This window comes from Phalangium opilio, unplaced genomic scaffold, assembly GCF_054372755.1.
Source record: "Phalangium opilio isolate 3A_F unplaced genomic scaffold, DU_Popi_V2 ptg000013l_1, whole genome shotgun sequence".
Taxonomy (NCBI): domain Eukaryota; kingdom Metazoa; phylum Arthropoda; class Arachnida; order Opiliones; family Phalangiidae; genus Phalangium; species Phalangium opilio.
In genome coordinates this window covers 1,397,719-1,410,861 of record NW_028324148.1, presented here as the reverse complement: position 1 = coordinate 1,410,861, position 13,143 = coordinate 1,397,719, and the positions used below count along the sequence as shown (strand labels likewise).

Below are 13,143 nucleotides of genomic sequence, written 5' to 3'. Positions count from 1 at the left end.
TACTGCAAACCAGTTTTGAATGTAGCTATGGGTATATAGGTTTAACACTTGAGGCATAGACAATTAGGCCTTTTCATACACATAAAGGTTTTATATCTCCAAAATTTATACACTTAATTTCCTGTTTTTTCCCCATTTTCTGATTTCCATGTGTCCAAGACATATCTTTATTGGATGTAAATGTCTTCTTTTTTACTGTATATTCGCTATTCTTAGATTACTGCTTTAATAATTCGTAAGTCTTTAATTCAAAAAAGAGAAATAATTTTATATCAAGGTTAATAAGTTTGTAGTAGTAGTCCTCCTCTTGACACGGAGAGGTAATATTTTGGTTTTCCAACTTGTTTAACACCTCTAAAAACACGTTCTACGTGAATACGAATACTAGCTATGTCTCTAGTTTTTCTTTCTTCCTCTAAAGAGAGTTGGTTCTTTTTGCCCAAAAATGGTGGAATATTTAGACCAACATGCTTTTTCTTCAATAAATCGGCTATCGTGAAACCTCTGTCAGCCATAACCGAGTCACCAGGCTCTAGTAAGTCTATAATACCACTTTTGTCCGTTATTTCAAGGTCAGACATTCTTCCAGGAGATAGCTTGGAAACAAACCTTTTGGGTTTATACCAATCAGACGTTTAGCCGTATTGTGACTCTTATAGGAAGACCAAGTGTGACTTTCAGTTGTGTAATCATTAGGAGTTTGAATAAATAGCTCTGTACAGTCAATGATCACCCGTGTTGAAGAATACGTTGATTTGAATGCATCTGGCATGTCCTCATTAACTAGTTTTCTTGAAGGCCATATTTTAAGACGCGTTAGTCTTTTCTCTAAGAAATCGAACCAACTAATGCATATACTTGATACAGTTGTTTGAGAAATATCAAAGCGAAACGCCAAATCTTCTTCAAATAATCCTACTTGGAGGCAACAGAGGACCAAAAATAGTTGGTTTCTAAAATCTAATGCAATTGGCCTCCCTTTGTTATTGGTACTTTTTCTTTCTGTTTTACGTTGGTAGCCTCCTTTGGTATAAAAATTTAGATTTTGTAAATCTGGTTCAAGAAACTCGAATAAATCGTTGTAATCTACCATAGATTTAAATCCAGAGTAAATATTAAGCATAGCTGAACTCTTAATAATGCTCAGGAAAAATTTGGTATTCTTTTCTTTGACTTCTTTTGAACAGATTTGATTTCTAGCTTCAGTTCTCTATTTTCATTTTTTAAAATAGCAAGGTTTTCCTTTAATGTTGAATTTTCCTTCTTAACTAAGTCAAAATTATCCACAGCTTTACTAAGCTGGCTCATACTCTTTTTATAATCCTCAATTTGAAGGTTCAATGATAAGTTTTCCTGAGTTATCTAGCTCAAATTCTCAACCATTAACGTTAGCATTTTAATTGTCCCTCGTTGTTCTTTAATGGTTTTTGCTAGCTCCCCATAATTTTGTACTAAACAATAATTATGTTTAGTTGGCTCAGAAATGATAGGGTTATCTGCAAGATCTGTTGGCAAATGCAATGGATGATCTTCATTTCGAGTTGTCGTAGACAAAATCTCAACAAAGTTAGAAACATCTATGAATGTCAAGCGGAGGGGGTTGGACACTTTTCAAAACCTCATACATTTTTGTCGAAAACCCAAAATCCCTAAATATTTTCCATGAGAAAATTAACAGTGAAATCTTAAATTCCCTCGAAAAGAATAGCGTTAAAATATCAAAATCATATATTCAAAATCCAGCACACAAAAACGCCATTTGTCCGACCCCTCGGCGTGAAGTCATTACTTAAATTATACGGAAAATTAATTTAGATTTTTACGATTAAAATTTGAACAAAGAAATGTCACAAATTTCCATATATGTTATTTAAAGTAAGAGTATTCTATTAATATTAGGCCTGTGCGAGTCCAGTTTTTTGAGCTTCGAGTCGAGTCTCGAGTCCTAAAAAAAACTCTTATAGAATCTCGAGTCGAGTCTTTTAACTGGTAACGAGTCCTCGAGTCCTAAAGTCAGCTTCAAAACTACGCCTAAAGCCCAGTGTCGAGTCCTTATTAATTATATCAAGTCCCAGTCGAGCCCTAAAAAATTCATGTGAAAATTCAAACAAAAATACACAAAAATTCCCAATAAAGGCTAAATATTTTCATATCTTTTTTTACTCTTCATTTGTTTAAATATCACAGCTTTGATATGAAAAGTAACAAACGTCAATAAACATAATTTTAACTTTTGGTTTTGGTTTTTTCTAGCTGACGTCAAATTTTTGTCCAATCACCTGTCTTCTCTAAAATCTAAATCGGTAAAACCAGAAGGGAATGAGAGAGAAGGGACACACTTTATATCTCCATAATGCTTTACACTCGTAACAACAGTCTTACTAACCTCAAATCAACTACCCTTCACTGATTGGCTATCTAACTTCTGTCTTAGCTGTGACGTCAGATAAGAAGGTTGACGTATAAAAAGTAGTTTTGTTTACAACTTTACATTGAAGGAGATAAAAATGTTCGAATTTCATGTTGATAAACGAAATAAAGCTGTGCAATTAGTTTAGATGCACGGGAATTGAGAACATACCAAAATCAGATAATTTGAAGGTAATAAATAGATGAAAACTAATTATTCTGAATTAATATTTAAAATAAAAATTAGTTTTAATAAAATACATACTTGAGGTTATAATTACACAAGAACGAAACATCGACAGCCCTAAGCCTTTGGAGAATGAAAATCTAGCAGACAAATAGGCCACCTGATACCGCGGAGAACTTAAAGAACTATATTTGCAGTAAATTGGTTAAAAGCTGTGTACTTGCGCAAAGTTTTCGCGGTTTTCTTGAGGTTGGTCGGACTCTCGTTACCATAGCAGGCTCTAATGTTTCCCTTCTCTCTTATTTCCTTCTGGTAAAACCCACTAGATGCCGCGCTCTACTTGAAATTCCGGGTCACCGAGTTTAGGGGAAATACATGGATAAAGGATGAGCGTGAGGAAATATGTTTTCACGCTAGAGGGTAGGCAACTCCCTATCTCCGAAGGCAGCTTATTCGATATATACTTTGTTGCAGCTTCGGTTGTCAGCACGGGGAAGCTAGGCCTCTATGTAATGTTGATTTGTGCGTGCTGACAGAGACGAAAGAAGAATAAATGGTAAATATTTTTGGACTTGATATGGTGTTAAGCCTCGGTTCGAGTCCTCCTCGAGTCCAGTAGTGAGAATTTTTGAGGACTCGAAATTATTCTCAAGTCCTAAAATTTTGATTGTTCAATTCTCGAGTCGAGTACTCGACTCGAGACTCGAGCGAGTACTCGCCTTTGATCGAGTACTCGCACAGGCCTAATTAATATACATCGGAGGATATAATAACAGGGGCTGTGGAATGCCCCTCGGGAATGCCTCTTAAGTCTCTCTGAAGAACTAAATTTTCTGTAGAGAGAAAAATTTAATTCCCTCCAAAAACAATAGCTTTAAAATAGAAAAATCTCTCAAATATTCAAAATCCAGCATACTGTTACGCATGGATTGTAACACATAACTTAAGTATAGTAACAATTTTAATTCGAATTTAGTTTAAGGTTATTTCTTTTGCTTCAATAGGTTATTTCTCTTTCTTCGAAAAAGGGTTAGAGATTATAGATAAGGGCCGGCGACTGCAAGTCGGGGTTACCTAGCTACTTTGACAGTTTCTTTCTTCTTTGTAAAACTTATTTCTAGCTTATTTCTAGTTGGGTCATTCTCTTTGAGCCTGGGAACGCTGGTCGTCAAAGGTTAGTGGAGGTGATTAGACTTCTTTGGGGTATTGTTGGACGGCGTCTGGCCGGCGCCGCTCACCAGATCCCACACTTTTAAGTTTTACTTACTGAACTAATAGGTACAGCTATAAACGGTTAAGTTTAAGCATATATACTCAGTCCAGCTCCACCGTGTTTTTGTTCATTCGCTCATATTTAGAATAAGGTAGAAAAAAAGGGTTCACAATAAGAAATGTACCGATGCCAAAAAGATAAGAACACCATTGCCAAAGGTATGATGTGTGCGTCGTTTCTTGGCGACGGATTGTCGCGGTACACGGTGTGGCGACTAATGGTCGCCAGGGAGGTCAGGGGTCACCGGGTTTCGAGGGGTTAAGTGGGAGAGAAACGTTAACCTCCCATTGGTTCGTTATTGGTGACCACCTCCGAACGGAACCAATAAGACTGGTCACGTCTGGGGTCCCGAATCAAGACCTCTACAACTATTGGTCAAGTGCAAAATATAAAACCGGGTGTTCGGGCCAAAAAGATCACTTCGAAAACCTTTCTCAACATGAAAACTCTCTTCTGACATTCTCACATTTTCTGGTATGCAGATGACGATGAGGAAGATGCTGAGGTCCAAGGCATAAAGTTCCTCTCCGGACTTTGGCCCAAAAGAACAGTCTCGGAAGAAGACGCGTGACAATGCGAACCGGTGAGATTAACTCGTAAAGAGCAGTCGGTCGGAAGTCGCGTTGAATAAGAATGCGAGACGTTTAAATCGGTTTTGTGCGGGTAAAGCGCGTATCGAAGACTTAACGGGAGACCCCCAAGAACGTAAAGTACTTTTATTGGTTTTATATTGTTTGGTATGGTAATGTAAATATTTTGCATATAGTTGTACATAAAGTTAAATGGCAATGGTACTGGTATACTCATATTAATGAGTCGTTAAATGATATTATTAAAATTAAATAATTAAGTGAACCCCAACCATGGTCTCATTATTTCGTATTTAGGGTAAGGTTTGGTAGGTGGTTGGGTGGTTTTTGTGCCTGTGCTATCGGGTAAGGTTTGGTTCAAAGGAGGCCGACGGATAAGTCGGTCTCGTAAGGTTACGCGTGGTGATAGCGCAGGAAAACGTCACAATACAAAAACGCCATTTGTCCGACCCCTCGGCGTGAAGTCCTTACTTTAAATTTAGATTTTGACCATTAAAATTTGAATAAAGAAATGTCACAAATTTCAACAAATGTTATTTAAAGTAAGAGTATTCAATTAATATACATCGGAAAATATAATAACTGGGGCTGTGGAACGCTTCTTAAGTCTAAGTGAAGAACAAAATTTCGGTAGAGAGAAATATTTCTAAGTCCATCTAGACCACAACCTACCATCTAGACCACAACCCGCCATGTAGACTACAACCTGCCATGTAGGCCACAACCCGCTATCTAGGCCACATCCCGCCATCTAGACAACAACCAGCTATAATTTTGGCCGAAACGGCGTTCCATAAAAAAATGCAAAATCGTTAGCAGTCGCACTAACATCACATTGACTAAAACCCACCACCAATATACAAGTCTCACTTAAATTGGTGGTTCGAGTACGTTACACAAGCAAGTAACAAAAGTGTATTACGATGTAATAATAATAAAAATAATAAAAAAAAATGTTTATAGAGATTAAAAGGGTTTGCATTCGTGAGAAAACACATTTCAGTATCCGTTTATTGTTAGAGGGTTCCAATCCCTTTAATATGATTTAGGGGTCATTCATAAATTATCTATAAATTCCAAGGAGGGGTACTCTAAAAATTTTATAAAACCAATCCTAAGTGTAGCAAAGGGGGTCGAAAATTCCTGGAGAAGTTTGACGTAATTTATGAACGGGCTCTTTTGTGTGTATGCAATGTTTATTATAGTTTTTAACATCATTATGTATACATGGATGGTATATTATATCAATGTTTAAGTGAATTTTATGAGGTTTAAACTTTTACTATATTTGCAGGGTTTTTTTCGCGCGGTGGTCACCAGGCTACTCTCGCGTGATAAGATTGCCCATGCGGGGGCTGTGTGTCAAGAAGCGTCTTCGCATCCTAAGAAGTTCTGGAGGGAACCTTCGCGAGGATTCCAGATCCATTGCGTTGAAACTAAAGAATAAACTAATATCTGACCCGCAGCGCCTGGCTGAAAGCTTTGCTGAGCATTTTTCACGCGTTTCCTTAGACAACACTAACCCAGGGGAAACTTTCCATATTGGCGAATCCGGGATAGCTGCTAACCCTTATACAACTCAGATTATATCGTTAAGGGATATCTATCGCGCCATTATGAACCTTCCAAATAAGTTTTCAACTGGGGAGGATCGTGTCCCTGCCTTCATTGTTAAAGGTTGCGGGGATATCTTTCTACCTATCTTGGAGCACATTTACAACTTGTCTATAAACAGCCGTACCTTTCCGAATTATTGGAAGGGGGCCCTGGTCGCACCTATCTTTAAGCCTGGAGCGGCCTGTGAGCCGGACAACTACCGTCCAATCTCTCTCTCTTGTGTGTCTTTGCTAAGGTTTTTGACATGACGATGCACGAGCACTTGCAGAAATGGTTTGGGTTCTTCAATAACGTTTGCCAGCATGGGTTCTCGCCAGGTAAAGGTGTGGATACCAACCATGCTGCCTTCATGAATTATGTGGCTCCGGAGGTTGAGAATCGCGGTCAAGTCAATGTAATTTACTTAGACTTGGCTAAAGATTTTGATCGCGTACCCCACGGTTTTATGCGCGACAAACTTTGTTCATTGGGCATCAATGGCAACCTTTTGGAACGGTTTTCCGATTACTTAAAGGATAGGGTCAGTGTTCTCAAATGCAACGAAACGGTGACATCTGTAGAATACCTAGTAAACTGCGGGGTTCCTCCAGGGTCTTCTCTCGGACCCTTACTTTTAAATATTTACTTATTTGACCTTCAATTTCATATTAAACATTCTAATCTTCTTCAATTCGCTGATGATAACAAACGTAGCAAAATCATCACTTCAGATGACGATCGTTCCCTTTTGCAAGACGACATTGACTCCGTATCCAATTGGTGCAATAAAAATAATATTCCAATCAATCCATCCAAATCAGTTCACGTGACGTATACTAGGCGCACCACTCGTACGGTGCACACTTCTTACACCTTTGGGGAGCAGACCATTGTTTCTGCCACGGGCACCAGGGACCTGAGAACCTTATTTGACTCTCATTTACTTTTTCAAAATCACATAAATAAAACGTTTAGTCTTTGCCGCCGTACACTCGCTGTTTCTCTCAAAATTTGCCGTAAATTAAAGTCCCTCAGTCACTTTAGAACTTTCGTACGGTCGCGCGTCCTGTTGGTTTGTCTGGGGTGGGTGTAGTAAGTACCTTCTGGATAAGTTGGAACGTGTGCAGCGTATATTCATTGCATTTTCCCACACATTCTTTATACCTAAAGCTAAATATGACTACCATTTTCTTTTAAAAATTCTTGATCTCCCTACATTGTACAGTTTCTTAAAATTCCACGAGGTGAAATTTGTCTGCAAACTTATTAACAACACTATACGACTCCCGAGTCTTCTTTGCCAACTGAACTCCACTTTCTAGTTCCCAAAGGGTTACGCCGTAAAGTAACTTTCTATAACCCTCGTAATAGCATTAATTCAATTATTAGAATGCAAAATACTTGTAATTTATATTCGGACAATTTTGATCTATTCACCATCACTCTAAACGACCTGAAAAAATGTATTCTAAATCAATATTACTAAGAAAAAAGAAAAACCCACCTTATTTAATATCAAATTATTGTTAAAGCCATTTTCATACTTGCCTGCTGGATTTAACTTTTGTATATATTTCTTATGTAACTGTGTATATTCTCATGAGTCGCCTAGGGGACGTTTTATAGGCACAATAACACAATATTCAATTCTTGTAAAAACTTAAAAGCGAAGGGACGTTTATTATTTTTTTTTGTGCTAAGATACTGCGGAATAATTTGTTTACTTTTATCATTAATAATTATTTAGTACTTTCTTATTATAATTAATAATTTTTTGTTGTTGTTGACGTGCGTTTAAATTGTCGTGTGTACGCAGTACAGGCATTCGTTTATAATACATATAAGCATTCATTTATATTACATATATGCATTCATTTATATTACATATATGCATTCATTTATATTACATATATGCATTCATTTATAATACATACATACATTCATTTATAATACATACATGCAATCATTTATAATGCATACATGCAATCATATATAATGCATACATGCATTCATTTATAATACATACAAACATTCATTATAATGCATACAAGCATTCATTTATAATATTTAGATTCATCTATTTCTAATACGTATGTCGAACATGGAAATGCTGACGTATGTCGAACATGGAAATGCTGACGTATGTCGAAAATGGAAATGCTCTTACGAAATGCCTCGACTATACAAACGATGTGGCTTTAATATGGGCCTCTACCATCTTGTTTTTTAAGTTGGCCTTAGAAAAAAGCTCTGTGGGGCAATTTTTAAACGTGAAAATATGGTATACTCCTATTGGATAGAATCCCGTTGGACCGAATTCAGATTTGTACAATTGTAGCCAATTTATAAACAATTTATAGCCCAAAGAGTGATTTTCTGCTCAATGGGAATATTTATATGGAAAAGCTTTCGACTGAATGGGATTGGTTTACAAATATTAAATCATAGCCTTTTCCTTGAGTTGCCGAGCTCCAGTAGCGCAATGAATAGAGTGAGTTGGATGGTCGAAGAAGTTAAGCAGCATCGAGCGCCGTCAGTATTTATGAGGGAGTTCTCTTAAAAGTAAGGTTGAGTTGGGTTAGTATTATTTCATAAAAAAACTAAAATGTTACGCCTTTTCCAAAATATTCAAGCTTATCTTCATTGACTATCCAAATTAATATGCCTTTTCCAAAGGTTAGGATAGTAATATTTTATATAAAAAAATTAAAATGTTACGCCTTTTCCAAAATATTGAAGCTTATCTTCATTGACTATCCAAATTAATATGCCTTTTCCAAAGGTTAGGTTAGCAATATTTTACATAAAAAACTAAAATGTTACGCTTTTCCAAAATATTCAAGTTTATCTTCATTGACTTTCCAAATTAATATGCCTTTTCCAAAGATTAGGTTAGTAATATTTTATAAAAAAACTAAAATGTTACGCCTTTTCCAAAATATTGAAGTTTATCCTCATTGACTTTCCAAATTGCCTTTTCCAAAAAATTACATTATATATTCACTTCCGACGTAACGTTACTCCTTTTTGATTAATATTGTTCTTTATTTTTAACTAAGATATTCGCATTACAAATGAAACCATTAGCTCTGATCATACGAATAAATACTAACTTAAAAAAAAATAATTTTAAAAAAATAACCAGAAATGAAAGGAAAATTCATGATTGGAAATCCGCCCAAATTGCGGAATTCGGTCCAACGGGATTCGGTCGAACATGACATTTGATCCAATGGGATTCGACCCAATGGTACACAATCGAAAATATCTAGATGGACATTTGGACGTGCTTATTGAATTGCATTTAGAGAATGCATTTTTTATGATTAGCTTGTTGCGACTTCAACTTAAGCAGGTGGATATTTTGGGGTAGGTTTTTTCACGGAAATTTTACTACTGATTGATATTAAATGTTGGATGAGTCGCGGTATTCAATATAAAATTTACTTAACAATCTTGTTTTTCGAAAACTAAGACTGGTTTTAGAACATATAACAAGAGAGGTACCTCGAAACGATAAACAAGGCAGCGTTTTCAATTGCGTCGTATTTCGGCTTGTGAAGGATCATCTAATTCCAATGTCCATCAGAAAATAATCACACTCATTAGCCGATTTTAATATTTGGTCGTCGCCTTGTTTTCTGTATATGCTAATTTAAGATCTCTATTTTCATATCGGCAATTTGGTCAAAACTAAAATCCTCAACAAATAATTAAATAGAGCCTGTTTCATTAAGAATCCTGACTTTTTCGCCTTAAATATTGTAGGTTAAAATTTTCTTTACATATTCTATTTGGTTAGCCGGACATTTAGATTTACACTATAATCTAAGTCACCACTTATTTTTTACATATATAGAAAGTTAAATTTGGCAAAGAGTTTTCTGAGACTCCGTGAATGACATGAATATTTTCAAAACTCCCACAGTTGTCCTTTTAGTGGTTTAACCTTTTTTCACTTGCAATGAATGAAATTGAAGGAATTGAATCAATTATGTCAAATTCAATTCGCATACCTTCGGGGATTCCACATAACCATCCTTCGTTCCGCTCTCGACCGCCTTATCTATTACACTTCTTTATCACTGAAGTTTTTTTGATGATATGCATTTTAACAATGATGGGGAATAATTATCTGAGGATTTTGTCTAGAGACTGGGCGATTTTTCTCGGCAGGGGAAAACTACCGTGGACTATTTTTAAATATTGGGAATTTTATACTATTTCAATAATGGGAGATTATACTTGGGGCTCTTTGTCTTGGGGGTATTTAGTCCGCATGCCCATGTTAATCGATAAAAAACAAAAAGATATTTTTTAGTTCTGTATTGAACAGATAACTTTATAAATCTTACGGTCTACAACCAACCTTTGATTTCACTAAAAATGTAAGGCATAAATGATTATCTAATTTCAATGTTGGTGGAATAATGAAATTTCCAGAAGAGCTTCAAAGATTTATTACCGAAAAGGCAATTAAGAATTTAACCCAAAACACAACCTTCGTGCATTATAGAATTTTTGCTAAATGTTCGATACCAATATCCTGCAAGTTTTTCAATCACAACATGCTAATTACTATATGAAAATCAATCACTAAACACTACCCAGCAGGCCAGCACACAAAATCCAAACATGTTTGCTTTATTAAATGCCATCAAAAACCTTTATTCCAAAGTTGGTACCCAATCTTCTTTTCAAAATCGAGAGCCTACTGGCAATTAGCTTATTATTTGGTACATTTGGCTATCTCTACTTATGAAACGGAGCGTAAAGAAATCCTAATCTATAGAATCATGCTTATAAAAGTTTGGCACAAGGTTATATGAGATACTAAATTCAGCTAATGAGACCTTTTGCTTGCATGTATTGAATCGATAACTACTTCAGTTGTCTTCGGCCGACATTACCTTGCTTCTAGGATAATTATTTTTAATTTTAAGAAAAGAATAATGTTTGTGAAAAAGGTCATACACGAATGATTTCAATGATACCTCCAATTTAGTATCTTAATTCTTATTAAGTTATTAAAGTATTGCTTTCGTTGTACTTGGGCTTTGGTGTAACGTTTAGAAGGTTCAAGACTCAGTTAAACCCTTATGAAGTACGTTAAGCCTTGCAATCGTACATTATCCTTAGACCTGTTGGTGCAAATGCTTCTGTGTTGTACATGAGTCACGTAAGCTCTAATTTAATAAGATAAATCGTACTTTCTCAGTAAAACCTTACCAGTTATTTATGATAAAAAGGTTCTTGATGGTCCTTTAAGAACTTCATCTTTTCATCTTGAGCATTGAAGTAAGATAAGCCTTGCATTCGTACGTTTTGAGTATTTCGTTTTGTTTAACTTTGGTAACTTTGTATGTTAAATGGATAAGGTACGTAAGTGATTTTCATTAAACATACTATACGATAGGCTTAATGAAATACAAATAAATTCCTGATATTTTTTGTCGATTTTTTTTCATTGCTTGTGTTAAAGATCTATATCCATTAATACAATTTCTTTAAATACTTTTTATGGGTTCAAAATTTCTAGAAAAAAGCATTTGCAGTCAAATATTATTGGATCAGTTTTAAGCGGAGTTGTCTCATGCACTCAGCGTCTATGTTTAAGACACTTGTACAGGTGTTTGATTTGATTTTGGAAATTGAATATCGTAAGAGCCTGTTGTACGAAGTTCTCTTCGTAAACATTTATTTCAATTATTTGGTCTAGAATAGTGTTAGCGACATTTCGTTATATCATTTCTTCTATATAGTTATTGTCGAAATTCTGAAAAATGAATGATTATAAATAAATAATTATAAATAAATAATTCTTAAGTGTTTACTTCCTATAATTAAGCCTTATCATTTTTAAAGGAGTAGCATGTCTTTTCGTGAAAATACTTGAGGGTTTGTTCCTCAAAGTTGTTTTAACCAACCCAAGGTATTTTAGATAAACAAAATAATTTTAACGTTGAACTCTATTGAAAATCACAACCAAACGTCGTTCTTCAGCCAAAACCTTTACGGATGTGAGAGTATCCGAAACGCGCCTGACATATTTCACCGTGTTCGAGAATCCTTTACAAGACGTGCCCAAGTTTGCATAAACGTTAATGGTGAACACTTTGAACAATTCTCGTAAACTGCATTTCAAGCTCTCTGTACAACCTGTGTTAATAAGAATTAAATGTACCTGTGGTAATATACATTAAAGGTACCTGTGTTAATAACAATTAAAAGTACCTGTGTTAATGACCATTAAAACAACCTGTGTTAATGAAATGTAGCAACAGCACACTTCTACACACAATCGCCCCCTTCTGTTTCCAAACTTTTAGTCTCTGGTTTCGTTCGGTTGGCTTATGCAATTGAGCGTTTTATCGAAAACAAGATGAGCAAGCCATAATACAAGTTTCACAATTTTGTTGATTTTGGGGCTACATTTGAAAGCTCATAACTCTAAAATGGCGTAGTTTAGGTACATGGTTCTTTGGAAGTTTTCACTCGGATTGACTCCAAGAACACGCTACCTAAATTTGGCCAGACGTTTCAAAAACACCCTGTATTTAAATGTACGAAACGTTTCGCAATCAGTATTGAAAACGTTAAGTGCTAATTTTAGGTCGAACTTGTTTTGCCTAATATAAAACATCTCACTGAACATAGCAAAAATGATGATTCCGCAAGTGAACCATTAGTTAAAATAAAGATTAATTACAACTTCCGATCAACTTACATAGGAAATAATTCATATTTGAGCGCCACTCAGTGGTAGTCTCACAAATATGCTATTGAGTTAAACATCCACAATAGAGATTTACTTCAGTTCAGTTTGAACTAAATTGCAGTGTAAGGTGAGAGAGTAGGGGTGACGGTATAAACCCTAAAATTTTACCCCCCTTCTTTTTGGTTTATACCTTCACCCTTTAGGGGGGGATTGATGAAGTCACGTGATGGTGTTGGTGGGGGGGGTGGAGAGGGGGAGGAATTGACGACGTCACGCGGTGTTGTTGGCGGGAAATTTGAAGTGTTACGTCCTTGGTGGTGGATGTCTTGGGGCATATTTTAGCGTCCTTGGTGATACATGTTGTTCATTG

The 13,143-nt window shown here is 35.7% G+C and overlaps 1 protein-coding gene across 1 annotated transcript; it reads right to left on the bottom strand.

Moving 5' to 3' along the window:
• Nucleotides 1-217: 217 nt before the first annotated feature.
• Nucleotides 218-1,093, bottom strand: LOC149705433 (uncharacterized). The gene is made up of 3 exons (XM_089865022.1): nucleotides 610-1,093; nucleotides 342-541; nucleotides 218-241 (listed from the first exon to the last, which is right to left on the bottom strand). The coding sequence occupies exons 1-3, from the start codon at nucleotides 1,091-1,093 to the stop codon at nucleotides 218-220; spliced, it is 708 nt and encodes a 235-aa protein (XP_089721148.1).
• Between the last annotated feature and the right edge of the window lie 12,050 nt (nucleotides 1,094-13,143).